Source organism: Ambystoma mexicanum, chromosome 13 (assembly GCF_040938575.1).
Source record: "Ambystoma mexicanum isolate Mex_15411 chromosome 13, UKY_AmexF1_1, whole genome shotgun sequence".
NCBI classification, from domain to species: Eukaryota; Metazoa; Chordata; class Amphibia; order Caudata; family Ambystomatidae; genus Ambystoma; species Ambystoma mexicanum.
This window is the reverse complement of record NC_090938.1, coordinates 113,866,478-113,883,879: the sequence shown is the minus strand read 5'-3', so window position 1 is coordinate 113,883,879 and position 17,402 is coordinate 113,866,478. Positions and strand designations below refer to the sequence as shown.

Below are 17,402 nucleotides of genomic sequence, written 5' to 3'. Positions count from 1 at the left end.
ACAAACTATTGTCCTTAAGATCTTTTCTGGGCTTGAGGATGAGGGCTGTGATGGACTCCTGCATAGTTGGGGTGATATTCCCAGTGGCTGCAAACGAGTGAAGAGCCGGGTTAAGGGGGCCACCAGTTGAGGACGTAAGAGTTTGTAGAATCGGGTGGATAACCCATCTGGTCCTGGGGCTCTGGATTTCAGGCATTTTTGTGGCTTCCTCGATCTCCTTGCTTGTTATGGGCACTTCGAGTCCTTCCCTTGCCACAGGCGTAAGGAGTGGGAGAGCTGCCTCTCGGATATAAGACTGTTAGTTTAGGTTTCTCGGGACTGCCGTCATTATCTCCGATTGGTGGGCTACCACAAGGCGTAGCTTCTCACCTTCCGCGAATTGGACCACCCCTGTGGGTCACAAAGGCCCAGTATGGTATTTCTTTTCTTCACTTTGGCTAATTTATTTACCAGCAACTTGTTAGCTTTGTTATTGACATAGTACATTTGTTTTGTTCTGGTTAGTAAATTTGCTGTAACATCGGCGTAATGCGGCTCCAGTCTTTCTTGCCACCTGTAGGGCCCTATAGGATTTCGGGGACCAGCCCTTCTGTTTGTGAGTGGCTTCTGCCTCCCGGATCTCGGCTTACAGGACAGCACTGGCTGCCTGTTTTAGTTTGTGGAAGGCTGTGTCTTGGGCGATCAGTTCCCCTCTGAGCACCGCCTTCATGGCATCCCATATGTTGGCTGGGGAGGTATCCTCGTTGTGATTCTCCATGAAACATTTTTTTTTTTATTGTTCTGGCAATGGAGTTCCCTCACTGCCTTGTCGCCCAGGATAGGGTCAGATAGGTTCCATTGACGGCGAGGGAGGGGGGTGGTCTGGGTTATGAGCTCGCAGGATCAGAGAGACTGCAGCATGGTCTGAGAGGATCCGGGGGCCTATGGTGATGTCCGTGAAGGCTAGCATCTGGGGGGAGGCTAGCAGAAAGTCAATTCTGGAGAAGGTGCAGAAAATGGCACCCTCCAGGTGCCCATGGCATTCAGCGTTCGAAAAAGGTGGAGCAGGTCTTTTGCCAATTTTAGGTCCCTGGATGATTGGGGGGGGGGGGGTAAGGTGCGATCTGTCTTTGAGTGGGTCTGGAGCTCCGTTAAAGTCTCCCTCGATGACGACTTGCCCCTCAATGAACCGGAGGAGAGACTCATCGAAGTCTCGGTAGAACCCTTCCTGATGCTTGTTCGGCGCATAAGCTGAGATAAGGGTGTAGAGTTGGTCAAAAATTATGCATTTGATTGCGATAAAGCAGCCCTCCTGGCATAGTAGTGAGTCTAGGACCTGCGGTTTCAGCTCTTTTGCAAAAACAATGTCGGTGCCTCCCTTCTTGGTGCCATTAGAAGCCAAGAATTGAAGGGGAAAAAGTCTGCTGCAAAGGGCGGGAGAAGTCTGCCGGGATCAGGTGAGTCTCTTTCAGGAAAGCTACTGAGGTTCCCTCGTCTTAAAGCCTTTGCAGGATAGATTTCTTTTTCAGAGGGGAATTTAGGCCCCTGACACTTAGGGTGGTGAAGTTCAGTTTTAGGTGTGTGGGTTGGGCCTCTAAGTTCTCTTGCTGCAGGAGGGGGGAGTTTGGGGGGCAGGGGGATCAAGTCAGCCATAGTTGTGGGGGGCAAGCTGCTTTGGGTTCTCCTGAGGCTGAGTTTTTTCAAGTAGTTTCCAACGGGAGGTACAAACTTCGAACCCCCAACGGGGGGCCTGAACCGTGGCCAGGGGGACCAGTTTTAACTTATCGGTACATCCCCTCGCCACCCAGGCTTTCATCAGCCAAAGTGGCCGAGTTTCACTCCAGGGTTAAAACGGTGACATCCACCTTGGCGAGGGTATGAACCGCATGGAGCCTGCAGCAGGCTTAAGTAAGCCGGGTTCCAATGCTGTGTATTCTTTGAGGATTTCATTGATCTTTTAGGTTTGTGGTTTCTCTTCACCCTTGTCCAGGGAGCGTGCCGAGGCTTGGAGGAAGCTGTGTCCGATTTGGAAATCTTTCGGCTGGGAGAGGACCCTGTGCCCCCCCCCCCCCCCCCCCCCCACGGAGCCGGGGCGTTGGATTGATGCTGCATCGTCGAGGTGGCTGATGGTTCACGGGGTGCCATTGTGTGAGAATTGTAGAGCCGTCGGAAACGGCCACCGATGGCGGATCTGTTGGTCTCGGAGGAAGAGCGTGAGTGTGTGCAACACTCTGCACTTCTGCAGGGTCAGGGGGGAGAGGTCCTGGAAATTTTGGAGAGGGGAGCCCTGGAATGATCGTTCGTGAGTGCGTCCTATCGTTGAGATGGCCTCTTTGGTGGTGTAGAAATGGACTCTTGTGATTACATCCGGGGGGAGTCAGAGTTGGTTCCTTGACATGGGCGCAGTCTGTGGGTGCGATCCAGTAGAAGCTGAGTTTCATCCAGGTTCGGCAGCAGTGACTGGAAAAAATTGCCCTCGTACTCTGGTAGCTCCTTGTCGGGGATTGAGGGAACGCCTCGGATGCGCCGGTTATTGCTGTGGGTGCGATTTTCCAGATCTTCCTGCTTGTATTCGAGGATCTCAGTTCTGTCCATTAGGATCTGAATTGTGCGTTGCACTTAAACTAGTGAGTTGGAGTGGTGTTCAGCTAGGTCTTCAGATTCCCCCATCCTGTGTTAGATGTCACTGACCGGTTGCTCAGTTTGTTAGAGCTTTGCGGTAAGTTCCGACATGCTTGGAGGTCTTCCTTGGTTGTGAGGGTCTTTTTCTCATCTGTTTTTTGTGGCGTGAGTTTTGCCCTGTCTTTCTTCCCTTTTTCCGCTGCCAGGAGCATGGTGGAAATATCTGCTGATTTAGTAGTTTTCAGAGATTTCGCCATGGTTCCGTTGTGTGAGGCGACCCCCAGCGAGGTTAATGCAAGGTTATGGTCGTTAGCTGAAGGGTGAGATGCTAGTTGAGTTGTGGAGGGTCCCAGGGTACTAGCGGGGGACTGCGCTGCCTTGCTTTGGTGGCAGCGGGGGATTGGAGTGGGCCGGAGCGCCCCATGAAGGGAGCAGGTGTGATGGGCTCGTCGGGTCCTTTGGTATGGTAGAGAAGTGAATAGCACGCAGAAGGGGGAGTGAGAGGAACTCCCAAGCTTATGATAGCCGTTGGTGCTCTACTCACCGATTGCTGAGGGCTCCTGGAGTGAAAGCGGGGAAGACGGGCCCTCCTTTCTCTTGATGTGGGGGTGGGCAGGGGCACCCCAGGAATCTGAGAGGTGTTGTCAGTCCGGCTGCTGTGGAAGTTCTGGGGGTCCAGGACTCCTAGGAAGGAAAAGCTTAGGCTCTGGGGGGAGCGGGAAGCAGGTCCGGTAGTCGAAGATGGAGAAGTCCACTTCTTTTGATGGCGAAGGTCCCCTGGGGGGGGTCGCGGCTCGGTGGCTCCTGGAAGGGTCTGGGGGGCTCAGGGTCAAGGAGGTAGCCTTCTTAGGCGAGTTCTGGGCCCCTCGTGGTTTGCCTCACCACCCTTGGCAGTTGGGGTGAGCAAGCCGCCCCGGAAGGTGCGGATGGAAGGCTCTTTACTTTTAAGTCACAATGAGGGGGGAACAGCAGTAGTGGAGGCCGCCATGAAGCTGCAGCGGAGGCGGGGGGGTAGAGGCGGATGGAATACCCCTACACTTGGGTGAGCGGTAAGGAGGGAGGACCCCGGGTGGCTCTCACCTTGCATTGGGTGGGTGGAGGGGGTTACAGCTTTGTATACAGTGCCGGTGCTCCATGGGAGCAATGAGTCCTTACTGTGGTGGCGTGAGGGCCCAGCGCCGTCCAGGCCCACCAAAGAACGGTGAAAACAATCCAATGCCCCTGGCAGTACCCAGCACGCCGAGGGTGGGACCGCAGAGGTAGGGCGCCACTGCAGCCCTTTGAGGCATCCTTTCCCAGACACTGGGACTGTTGCAGGAGTTTGGGGGGGGGGGTGTCCTGTGCTACTTCGCTGCGCTCACCCCCCCCATGTATCCAGTGGAGGAGACCAGATGCACCGCTGGCCAAGATCGCACCATGCAGCTGAAGAAAAGCTCTGGGGGTCTAGCTCCGGAGAGGCGGGAGGCAGTCACCGGCGCCCTCGGTCGATTGAGGATACAACTCCCGGGAGGAGTTGGCAGGTGAGTCGGAGGGTGCAGGGGGGGCACCGGTGGGGCTAAGGTAAGCTGGAGGCACCGAGACGGGGGCTCAGCTTCGTAAGATCCGATCCACGTGGGCCAGGCTCCCCGCCAGGTTTCAAACTGGGCCGTGGTCAAGGCACAGCCTGCTAGAATGGCGCTGTCGGGCACCGCGGGCTAGCCTGGAAAGACTCTGGCAGACAGGGGCAATCCTGGGGCCAATGCGGGCAGCTAGCTGGTCGCAGAGACTGGGCCGGAGCGGCGCCCCGCCATTTTTGGAGCTATCTGGTGGTCGCCGTCGGCAGACACCCCTTCTGCATTTTCGGGGTTCCCGTTCGCGTCAGTCCAGATGGCAGTCAATAAGGCTTGCAGCATTCCTCTAGTATTCTGAAGGGTACCTGGTTACTGCCTTGCTCTACCCAGGTTGGTACAATAATATCAAAAAACGAATGAGCAAGGTCAGGTCAATCTCTGCTGAAGAGTAACAACTGCTACACCCTGAGTGGGTGACCCCTTGTGTGGGTGGTCACAGAATTCTCATGAAACTGTTCTTCTGCACAAAATGGTTTTATTTTGAAGTGCAGTGGTGTAGTAATCGTAACAGGACATTCACATTTGAGGACATACAAAGTGTAGTACCTAAGTACGAATGATCAAGTAGTCAATATTTGAGACATCTACTTTACAGTTTGTTCATTCTCTATAGGTTCCTTGGGAAGGAAGCTTAGAGAATTCAGTGGAATCATAAACCGGTGGGGGGGCCATAGAGTGTGGGCACAATCAAGAGTTGAACAACATATAATACGTGTCAACACGACAGTGTTTCGGCCATTTTGCGTGGAGCTAGGTGAGTTCTAATGGTGTAGGCCTTCACCAGGACAGGGGTTTCTTTACGAGTGGAGGGTCCTATGTGGTCTGTAGGAGTGAAACAGACAAAGAACTTGTCAGGATGTACGTGGTCAGCAAAGATCTAGCAGAGAAGTTATGAATACTATGTACAGCGGATGCCGGTGCTTACCGAATCCGAGGAGCTTAGTGGCTCAGATTAAGAGGTGGAAGGATCCACTTTAGGATGCAGTCGTCGATCTTGTCAACAGGCGCGGTCACGTCTGTAAGGGGATGAGGAAGTAGGATTACTAAATGGCGCAGCAGGGGTGCGGTTCCTCTCTAGCCCATAGTTAGTGTCGGACTAGGGAAGTGGTGGTGTAGGTTTTAGAAGATTTGGTAAGAGTAGACCTAGTGGTGGTCCCATTAAACGTGGAGTGCGCTTAAATGGGATAAAAAGGGCTTCTGTGGAATAACAAAAGGCCATTTATCAAATGCACGGAAAACTTAGTGCAAATCTGTATTTAATACAATGTGATTAAAGAGTGCCCCTTCTCATCGGTCCTGGGGGAACGGTGGACTGTGATCTATGTGGGCTGTGCAAGTTCTGGATTACGGTGCCACAACACGTAACATGCAGCCTATGGTGTAGGTGGCATGAAGGGCTATGGGTGTTTAAATGTGCAGAGCCATGCTGTTTAGAGATTCCTTACAGTGAGGGTAGGCCTACCAGTTTCTGTGCATGAAGCCGCGTGCAGTAAAGCTTACCTATTGTCAGTGCATTCAGCTGCCAAGATCGTTGAAGCAGCAGTGTGACGTCTCGGATATCGAGGATGCAAGTGTTAAGTGCAGGTCAGGGCCATGTTAAAGAACAGGGGCCCTGTGGTGGGGTGACTATCTAAATGCCTGTTTGGAGTTGAGGCAAGCAGTCAGTTGGGCCAAAATGCAAGTCATGCAAGGTGTGGCTCATGATGTCAGCCACTGTCAATCCCATTGGGTGTTAGCTGTTTAGCTGTCATGTAGTATAGAATCAGGCCTGTGTTACTTCATTCCCACATGCTGTTCATGACAGGTCTGACATCAATGGTTTATATCCATTTACAGATGTAATTACTTTAAATGAAGATTTGACAGAAAATCAAAAAACAAATTGTTACACAGTGCAAATTCTTGTTTTTAGAAAATGGAAAGGATCTGTATGAAAGTCTGGTCGGATGCAAGGTGGATGTGGTTTCTCAGAGCATCTGCAGCCATATTGTATTTTTTTAAACCAATTTATTAAATATTAACAGAGGAAATCAGTGTAACAGAGATACAATAGACAATTATCCATACAATAATAATGAAAAATATATTGAGAAGAAAAAACAATAATAAAATTCATTGCTATAGACGGGTGTTCTGCCATAGGACATACACACTGTCGCCATATTTTACAGGAAATGCTTCCACTCTGCAGTTATGTTCAAACCTTCTTTGACAGTTCATAGTTTGTGGACCCATTTCTGGTTGGGTTTTGTCAATGACTCCACCTCTACGCGTGATGTTCACTTTCTGTAAGACACACCACTTTATATCCATGTTGGTGTGGTTCTTCTTAACATAGTGTTCCACTAGTGGTTTGTCCAGTACCTTGTTTTTTATACATGACCGGTGCTCACCAATTCGAGTCTTCACAGCTCTCATGGTTTTCCCAACATAGAGAAGTCCACATGGGCATTCAATGTTGTAAATAACTTGTTTGGTATTAGTTTGTGTGATTCTGTAAGGTCCACGAGATCTTTGTGTGTGAATACTTTGGTTGTCTTGGTGAACTGGCACGCCATGCATTTGCCACATTGGTAGTGTCCTTGGACAGGTGGTAAGTTCCATAGGTATTTAAAAATACCTGTGTATTACTACACCACTGCACTTCAAAATAAAACCCTTTTGTGCAGAAGAACAGTTTCATGAGAATTCTGTGACCACCCACACAAGGGGTCACCCACTCAGGGTGTAGCAGTGGTTACTCTTCAGCAGAGATTGACCTGACCTTGCTCATTCGTTTTTTGATGTTATTGCAGCATTCCTCTACCCAGATCAAGCGTTCAGGAGGTTGGGCCATAGCAGGAACTTGTGTTAGAGAATGCTGCGGTTCCCATGCTGAGGCCGTTAGAGGAGTTGCCACATCGCTGGCACTCCAGGCTACGCCCTTCCTCACTTGAGATTTTTAAATTCTTAATGTGTAACTGAAGGTCGAATAAATAATTGTTTTTATACTTACCGTCCAACTGAAATTACTGGTGTTGCTCTGTGTGGGATCTCTGTAGCCCTAGACCACTTGCACTTTTCCTGAGACTAAGCAGTGACTGCTCGGTTACCTAGCTGGGTTTTGGCTAATCGGTCTCTTCCCTGTTCACCATATTCTGGGGACCTCCCAAAATACTTCCACCAGGGCTCATTTTGGAAATCCATCTTCAATCTACGTATTCACACCATTTTGCAGCCATCAATGGTCAGTTTATACCATTTATCAAAGTGCCTGGCAATTTTCTTTCCAATGGCTACAGAAAAGCCAGAACTGTTTGCCTTGCTAATGCTAGTTTATATCGCTCCATGGATTTGTTTGCTAGATTTTTGATTTTTGTTTTCTTTATTTGTTGCATTTCCCCCGTTGAACATCTTTTGTAGATGATAAAAATGCCCTCATTTCCCACTGGGAGTGGGTGTTTTCTTGACAAGTATGGCCACTCCAGTTGGTTTTGCTCTTATAATGCTTTGAAGTTCTATTTGAGTGTAGATTGCTTCCTGGAGGAGATAAAGTTGCTCATCTTATAAAAGTATTTCTTAATCAAGAATATGATGCCTACATTTATAAAGAACACTTGTGCATCCTATTTAGAGGTACGGATTGGACTTCTTCAAAAGTATGTATGGAGGGCATTCTGCAGATGGGTTCATGTGTGAAATACAAGTGCTTAGGGCTCTGTTGGTACACTTATGCTTGAACTTTTATGAGACACTTAAACTATCCTTTTTGTTGGTCGATCTGAAAATTGCATGTGAAGTACTGAGCAAATTTTTCTTTCTTATTTTAGGAAGCCTTTGGATTCATAGAGAGAGGTGATGTGGTTAAGGAAATATTCTTTCACTACAGTGAATTTAAAGGGGACCTTGATTCCCTACAGCCTGGAGACGATGTGGAGTTTACAATCAAAGATAGAAATGTAAGTCAATTTAGTGTGTTACTACTTAAAGCGTTGTAAATGTGGTGAAATTTGGAGTCCCTATTTGAAACCTTTGTTTTTTCAGGGTAAAGAGGTTGCAACAGATGTAAGACTGCTGCCTCAAGGAACGGTTATTTTTGAAGATATCAGCATTGAATATTTTGAAGGCACTGTAACCAAAGTCATCCCAAAAGTGCCAAGCAAAAATCAGGTAAGGCCCATGTTCTTTTTCAATCACTGAACCTGTAAGGACAATATTTTCTCACAATGCATAATAAAATTAATCTCATTTGGTTAGTAGCTTTTCTTTGCACCACATGTTGAAATGAAACTTAACTTCACAGTTTAGCATTCATAATCGAGCAGATGGCAGCACATATGAAAGTTGTATTGTCCAGCATGGGGTTTTGCATGGATCCACAAGCTTGTGCATATTCTGACTGGGAATCTGCAGTAAAACAGAAAGCAGTTTAGCTTTAACTAAATCTGCTAGCCTGCTCTATAGCTGATCAGTGTCCTTTGGGTTATACTGCCCCAGCCAATGACATTTGTCCTCCTAAACTCATCCCCAGGGCCGTTTTCAGATTTTACTGCACGTTTCTAGTTTTGAGAATCCTCATGCTTTGCTCCTCAAATGGTTTGTTTTTTTGCTGCTTGTTAGGGTGAATTCTCGGAAATTTGCCAATTCCCTCTACCTTAGAGACCCCTAGCAACTTTGCTGGATTTTGAGGACTTAGAACCTGGAGAGAGTGAGACCCTTTATCCCACTCGTATTTTAATGTGATTTCTGAACTGTCTCTCTCTTGGTTGTGGAGTCTGACTAACTCCATAGGCATCATCTTTTACATAGTGGCACACAGCACCTTTATTGCAGTGACACAGGGAAGTCTCTTGACATTTACACCTTGGGGAAATATGTCTCTGGGATAAACTGTTTCCCAGGGCAGTAAAGTGAAATTGACTTTACTTATAATTATAACTTTCTAGACCCAGCTCACACTATCTTACACCAGGGTGCTGGAGGGGTTACTTAGTATCCCCTTTGTCTAACTGCTCATGTAACAAGTGTGTTACTCTTTCCCTCACTGAATGGCTGGTGGCAGTGGTTTCATTTTTACTACTGCGTTGTGCATTTACTGCGGACTACGTTCGCAGCTGCAGTAAAACACCCATTTTGTCAAAATGGCCAGGTCTTCTTTTTTGCCATTTCTTTGTGGAAAGGTCTTTGAGATTTACTCTGTGTGCCAAACCAGGTTTGGTCCCTTTGTTTTGCCTTTGGCAGGATTCACGAGTAAAGCCCACTTCTGGCTCCAGGGTGTCTGGGGTAGGCAGGAAGTGAAGGAGGTGCCCAAAACTCTGTGCTTGGTCTCCTAGGAGACCCAAATGCACTCTGATAATTGGCTGGCTGACTGTCGGGCAAGGACAGCCACCCTGGTAGGTGATCGACAGCTAGGCTGGAATGAATGGGAGATAACTGTATAAAAGGAGAGTCTTTTGGCTTGGAAGGCAGATTCGACCACTGGACGAAGGAACCGAAAAAGAGCTTGAAGAGGAGGCCTGCTGCAACTCCTGGACCGTTGATTTGCCTGGTGAAACCCTGCTGCAGTGCCGAAACGCCAAGTTTGTATCGACTAATAAGCCCCTGCAAGGACGACTTCTCTCCTTTAGTTGGTAGGACCAATCGACTCCAAAGTAAGCCACCTGGATATCCATCTCAGAGCTGGTTGAATTTCCACAGAGTTGCTGCTGGAAACCGTAGAGCCAGGGAGAGGAACACAAGTGTGTGTGTATGTGTTGCTTTTAAGTTGGCCAAGAGCTCCAGGAAGATGCTCTGGACTCCCAGGAAGCAGGACCGAGCCTAAGCCCCCTCAACAGAGTGCGGGACCCTAGAAGCAAGGAAAGTCCATCTCGGCAGCCAGGAACCGCAGTGTTGCTATTTGTGGTAGACGCGAGGAGCTGAAACACTGAACAGCTACTGATTTGAAGATTGCCGGTTGGGAGCAGTGACCGTCCCATTGCAGTGCATGAGTCCCCAGAAGTCCTCCCTCTTGTCCCCCCGACTGAGGCCCAAGAACAGTGAGATCTGCAGAGCTGCACAGGAACAGAAGTCATCTGCTGTACTTTTTTCAATTCAAACGTACTGTACAAAGTCTGAGAGAACTTATCTCTTGCTGTAGAGTTGCTTGCATCTTCTACCACTCACAAGTCTAACCGCTTGTGGCCCTGCTTTGACTTCTAAAACATTGTGCAAAGACTTTTCTACTTACCTACCAGAAGTACTCCATCCTATATAAGACTTTTGCCCATTGACTTTGGCCTAGCCTATTATACTGAATGACTCTGCCTAGGGGATCCAAAAGTATGTGCCTGCTTAAGAATATTTGTGGTCTCTTGTTGTCCTAATCATCTTTTCCTTTTACCAAACTTTTAACAGTATTCTAAATGCAAACAGTAATATATTAATGTCCCCCAGCACCTTAGCTATTGAAGTCACCTGAGGCCATCCCTAAAGGATCTTCACTGATTTAGAAACTAAGAGTGCACAGTATTGAAGTGTATTTGTGTGTTACTATTATATTGCCCCCTTCTGAAGAAGGATTAGTCTAACTGACTGATGAATAAATTAATAATTGTTTATTCAAGAAACCTTGAGTATGTTTATTTCAATAATTGTCACTGTGAAATCTGTGTAACTCCCCTACAGCTCACATTGACCCCTCTTGAGATAAGCCTGGCTGCTCAACACGCTACCAAAACTGTAGGACAAGCTTATATCAAAGGTTGGGTTTCCTATGCCTGCAGTCAGTTGTTTGTAGTGTTCCCAGAGGGTACTACATACAAACTTTGCCTAACAGTGAACATCCAAGATTCTTCCACTGGCTCCTGGCTTGTCTGCAGTGTGTCTTGCTGTTGCAGTGTTCCTCTGCGTCCTCGTTGGCTATCCGCTCTGCCACACAGATTCATGCTTCCAAGCTTCTTAAGCTTTGCAGAGAGGCGCGACTACTTCGAATGAATTGTGTCCTCCCACGTATTCCTCATCTTGTGGTAATTCGTTATCTCCAGCTTCGCTGCTTCGGAAAAAAAAATTCTCGGCAGAGGGCGCTGTGCTCAAGGTCGTGGCGTCAATTGTCCCTCGACGGACTCCGTACTCTGTCGACGTCACTGATGGTTTAAATAGCTCGAGCCGCGCCCGTTGCTTCAGTTCCGTTTTTTTCGATCGCTTCGCTATTGAACGGCGCACTTTTGTTTTCTGTGAAGAAAATGTCATCTTCAACGCCTTCGACACCCAGGACTGGGTTCAAGAAGTGTGCAGTTTGTGGGTCTAAGATGTCGATCACCGATCCCCACCGGATTTGTCTCGGTTCCAGTCACCGAACCGACGACTGCGGGTCCTGCCAATCAATGACTGAGAAAGCTCTTCGTGAGAGGAGAGGTAAACTGTCGGTGGGGAAGGAGGCCTCAAAAAAGGTTACGTCAAAAACACACAAAGCAACTGATTCTAAGGAATCTGATCGCCATAGGCACTCAAGGAGCTCTCGATCTAGGAGTAGATCGAGACATTCTTAGTCATCGAAAAAAATGAATAGGAGACATAGATCTCCATCTTCTTCAGAGTCGACTGAAGAAATTTGTTGTCCGACTAAATCGGATTCTCCCAGTAAGTGGGAGGAATTCCGCAAAAAGATGGAGGTCTTCGAGAACGCGGCCCGACCCCCTCGAAAAAGCCATACCCCTAAAGTAGCTCCATTGGACGACAAAGAGAAGTCCAAGACTACCATGGCAAAGACCGGTAGCGTCAAATCCAAAAAAAAACTTGAGTCGATGTAAAACCGTCGAAGACTCTTCGAGAGTCGAGCACATCTCCAGTGCCATGCAAGAAACACTAGTCGTCGAAGACTTCGCCGACGCCCTCGGCGTCGATAATTTCGACTCCAAAGCCAAAAACATCCTCGACGCCATTATCGAAGTCCTCTTCGAAGACCCCTTCGACAATTTCGAAGGATTTGCCAATTCCTTCGAAGCAGATGGAAGAGGAAGAAAGGAGATTCACTCCTTTGCCCAGGTCAGACTTTTTCAAATCTGTCAGCAATTTATGAAGAGTCTGCTTCAGAAGAAGACTAGGTTACTACTTTGGGAGTTACTTATGGTACAAGACAAGTTCCTGAGTAACTTATTGACCAGGAATCTAGAATGAGAGACCTGAGTGATACTCTACATTCTGCCAGTGGAATTGACACATCCCCAGAATTAGAGTTCGCCAAACCTGATCCTGCCGAGCATGCAGATGCTGGGTAAGGGGTCTTATGACCAGGGTAGTTGAATATATGGGTTGGGGTAATACTTCACCCATTTTTGAACAAGATGACATGACGGATATAATCGTCAAGGGACCTCAAAGATCCTGTTCTCCCTTTCCACATAGCCCTTCAAAGGACTGTGGAGGAAAAACTGGGAGAAACCAGAGACTATTGCTGCTGCAGGTAGTACTTTTCCCAAAAAATATAGACCAGCTGGAATGGATCCTGAATATTTGAATAAACATCCGACTCCAGAGTTGTCTCATTCAGGCAGCATCTACTTCAAAACAAACTGCTTATCCAACTATCCCTCCAGATAGAGGATAAAGTTGATGCCTGGGCACGTAAAGTTTTCATGTCGGGCAGTATGGCACTTAAGTCGGCAAATGTCACCTGTACCCTAGCCAGGTTTACTCATACCCTGTGGGACTGTATTTCGGCGGCGGCTGATCATATTCCGGAAGGCGATGAAAGGGAAGGATTCATGAATATAGTCAAAGACGGGAAGGAGGCAATGGGGGAATGTCTCCAGTCTGGACTGGATACTGCTGATAGTATCAGCAGATCCATGGCTGCAAGCGTTGTGCTACGCAGATTTGCGTGGTTGAGGAAGTCGGGGGTTTGCACCAGACGTGCAAGCTAGACTCCGCAACATGCCCTTTGATGGCTCGAGGCTCTTTGGCAGAAAGGCTGATGAAAGCCTAGAAAAACTTCAGACCTCGAAAGCGGCAGCTAAATCACTTGGCGCCTCTTTGCGCCAGCCTCTAAAACCCTATTCCGGCTTATCTTCCTGGAGGGGTCGTTCTTTTCGATACAACTCCTCTTTTGGTAGAGGAAGCGTACCGGCTTCTCAAAGTGCCAGAATAAACTTCCCTCGTGGAGCACGAGGAAGAGGTGCAAAATCAGCCTCAGGAGCGGCATCTGTACCCTCAGCCACTCCTGCAGCCGCCTCCAAATCCCTCTGAGACCTTGTTACACAAAACACCAGTGGGAGGCAGGATACTGTCTGCCCTTTCTAAAAAGGCCTCCGAATCATCCAACGGGAGCCAACTCCGCCGAAATTCCAGATCCGCTCCTGTTGTAGGAAATTTTAACCCTGCTAGAGAAAGATGCCATAGAACTGGTACCTGTGGCGGAGAGGAACAAGGGTTGGTTCTCCCCATATTTTCGCATCCCAAAAAAGGACGGAGGACTGAGGCCCATCTTGGACTTGAGAAACTTGAACAAGTTCCTCAGGAAGGACAAGTTCAAGATGGTGACCCTTTCTCAGATCCTTCAGGCTCTCCAACTCCATGATTGGTTGGTATCATTGGACCTTCAGGATGCTTACTTTCATGTGCCAATCCATCCAAAGCACAGAGTACCTGAGGTTCGCGATTGGCAATTCTCATTATCAGTTTCGAGTTCTGCCATTCGGGTTAACCTCTGCCCGAGGGTTTTCACCAAACTGTTGGCGGTTGTGGCAGCAAGTCTCAGAGGAGTTATTCCCATATATCCCTACCTGGACGACTGGTTGATAGAGCAAGTTCTCCAGAACAAGCTCGGGAACATCTTTCGATCACCTGCCACTTCCTCCACAAATTGGGCTTCTCCCTCAATTGCAAGAAGTCCCTCATGATGCCATCCCAGAAGCTCCAGTTTATCGGAGCAGTCTTGGACACTTCCTCGGGAAAAGCCTCGCCTCCCGAAGTGAGAGCTCTCCACATCCAGCAGATGGTAACGAAGTTTCAGAATGCCCAACGTCTACCGTCCTTCTATTTTCTCAGGTTGCTCGGCCTCATGGCATCCTCCATTTTCCTAGTACCAGAGGCCAGGTTGAGAATGTGATCCCTTCAATGGGCACTCAGAACTCAGTGGTCCCAGTTCTCAGGGAATATGTCGGATCTTCTGCAAGTCCCGAGCGCAGTTGCTCAGGATCTTCTATGGTGGGCTTGCAACGACAATTTTCAAGGGAGTCTTTTTGGCAACCATGGCCGGAGACAACGGTAGTGACGGACGCCTCACTCACGGGGTGGGGAGCACACACCAACGATCTGACAATCAGCGGTCGTTGGTCTCCATCAGAGTCCAAACTACACATCAACCTGTTGGAGCTGAGGGCAATCGGACTAGCTCTGAAGGCCTTTTGGCCCTCTGTACAGGGAAAGCATGTCCTGATAATGACGGACAACACGGTGGCCATGTACTACCTCTACAACAGAGGTGGTGTAGGGTCACTACCACTGTGCAGAGAGGCAATGCAGCTATGGTTCTGGGCAATACAAGAAGGAATCTCTATCGGCAATTCACCTAGCCGGAGAGAAGAACACGGTGGCGGACGCTCTGAGCAGGCAGAGCACGGTCTCGCACGAGTGGGAGATAGCTCAGGAAGTCCTTCTGGAGATCTTCGCCCTTTGAGGAACCCCTCAAGTGGATCTGTTCGCCACCGCGATCAACCGGAAGTGCGATCAGTACTGTTCAAGGGAATTTCCTCAGAGGAGCTCTGGGAGAAGCATTCGTAGTGGAGTGGAAATTTCCACTGCTGTACGAGTTTCCCCCAGTCCCCGTGATTCCTCAAGTAATCGGGAGGTTGAGAAAGTTCAGGAAAACCATGATCCTAATTGCCCCGGATTGGGCCAGGAGGACGTGGTACTAGGACCTTCTGGACATGTCCATCTGCCCTCCAATACGTCTTCCGCAAAGAGAGGATCTTCTTTCGCAAGAGGAAGGTCGGGTTCTCCATCCAGAGGTCAAGACACTCAACCTTCACGCATGGTTTCTGAGAGGTTGGGATCTTCCAGATGATGTAATGGAAATCTTGCTTTCGGCCAGAAGACCAGCAACAAAATCTTTGTACCGATGTCGCTGGAACAGGTTTAGTAACTGGTGCAAAGACAAGGATGTGGACCCTTTTCATTGTGGCACCCCAATGGTGCTTTCTTTTCTGCTACATCTAGCTAATCTGGGGCTCCAGAAAGGAACAATCAAAGGATACCTTGCTGCGCTGTCCATTTTCAAGCGCTCCTCGGAAGAGGTTTCATATTTCAATATACCGTTAATCATTCAATTCTTAAAAGGGCTTACTAATGTATACCCTCCAGTACCTTTCCATGTACCAACTTGGGATTTAAATTTAGTACCAACATTCTTGACTTGCATACCTTTTGAGCCTCTGCATTCATGTCCATTGAGGCTTTTAACTCTAAAAACTGTCCTTGTGGCCCTGTCATCAGCCCGCAGGGTTAGCGAACTTCAGGCTCTCTCATGCAAACCACCATATACTATTTTTTATAAGGACAAGGTAGTCCTTAAAGTTAAACCTTCTTTCTTGCCAAAAGTAGTCTCGGACTTCCATTTGTCACAAAAAATAGTACTACCAACTTTTTATCCTCATCTGGGCAAGGAAGAGGAGAGATTACACAGACTAGATCCCAAGAGGGCTCTTAGTTTTTACATCTCAAGGATGGCTAAATTGAGACAAGATGACCAACTATTCGTGGGTTATACTGGTCATAAATTAGGCTGATCTGTAACAAAACAGACCATTTCCTGCTGTATCATATTAGCCATAGTTTAATGCTACAGATTAGCGGGAAAAGAACCACCAGATGGGCTTCGTGCCCATTCTACAAGGGGAATGGCTACTTCTGCGGCTCTAAAGAGGGGTCCCGGCAGCAGATATTTGTGCAGCTGCAACCTGGAAAACAATGCATACTTTGTTAAACATTGTTTGGATACTGCCTCCTCTAATGAGTGTTTATTTGCCAAGGCAGTTCTGCATTCTGTCCACGAAAACTGAAATTAGTACTGCCGCATCCAAAATTGCTACTGCTATGGGAGCCCATCACAAGATGAGGAATACGTGGGAGGACACAATCCATTTGAAGAACAAGTTACTTACCAACTGTAACGTTCTTTCGACTGGATGTTCCTCCCACGTATTCCTCATCGGCCCTCCCATCCTACCCCACAGTACAGTTTTACGTTTTCTTACACTTTCCTCTCATGGAGAATGTATCGGTCATGGGGCACGCCTGGGTGTTCCTCCTGTGTTTCATCGAAAAAACTGAACTGAAGCAACGGGCGCGGCTCGAGCCATTTATGCCATTGGTGGAAAATCACTCAACATTTCTGAATGATGCGTCACTTCTATAAAATGGATAATTAGAACTTATAATGTTAAGTTTGGAGCTTTTTACATTTTAGCCCAGGGATGTAAGTTTGACCTATGAGTTCTTGGGGAGGGGGGGCTTTTCCCTAAAAGGGGAGGGGGTGGAGGAGGGGGGTTTTTCCCTAAAATTGTGTGGGGGCAGGAATAGACCTATGGCAGTAGGCCATTGGGGTATTTGGTATCAAAAGATCTTTTTCATGGGCAAATGAGGGTTACCATGTTGCATCCAATGAAGCAATACATCTCCCTGGAGGCTTTCTCCTCCCATGTGAGCTTCCCTCAAATAGCTGTCCCCAGGGCCAGGTATCGGCTGCTGTCCCCCTGGGGGTTACCACTGGGTAATCTGTGATGACTCATTGGATTAATCACAGGACGAAAACGCCAGTCCTTTTGGTCTGGAAAATCCTGTTTCTGCAGGACTTTACAGGAAAACCGTTGTCCTACCAGTCTCAGTCCTATAAGGCTCTGGGTGCCCAGTCTTCACACCTATGGGCATAAATCCCAGTCCTATAGTGCCAAACTGTTAGGCAAAGTTTGTATTCAGTACCCTCTGGGAACACTACACCTATGGTCATAGTTGTGTGTAAACAAACCAACCTTTGGTATAAGTATGGACTACACATTTTTGGTATCATGTTGAGCAAGCAGGCTTATCTCAAGAGGGGATTACACAGAGGTCTACAATCGCAGGTGTTCAAATAAACCTACACTCAGGGTTTCTTGGATAAATACTTATTAACTTATCAGTCAGTTATAAAACATTCATTAGAAGGAGGCAATCATATATAACACACAAATGTACTTG

The 17,402-nt window shown here is 47.9% G+C and overlaps 1 protein-coding gene across 6 annotated transcripts in view; it reads left to right on the top strand.

Annotated features, from left to right (window-relative positions):
- Window positions 1–17,402, top strand: part of CSDE1 (cold shock domain containing E1) — a 1,384,522-nt gene that overhangs the window by 473,217 nt on the left and 893,903 nt on the right. For all 6 annotated transcript variants that reach the window (XM_069633412.1, XM_069633411.1, XM_069633408.1 and 3 more), the window contains 2 exons: window positions 8,021–8,149; window positions 8,235–8,360. In XM_069633412.1, coding sequence (XP_069489513.1) covers window positions 8,021–8,149; window positions 8,235–8,360 — 255 coding nt within the window. The remainder of the gene's footprint in view (window positions 1–8,020; window positions 8,150–8,234; window positions 8,361–17,402) is intronic.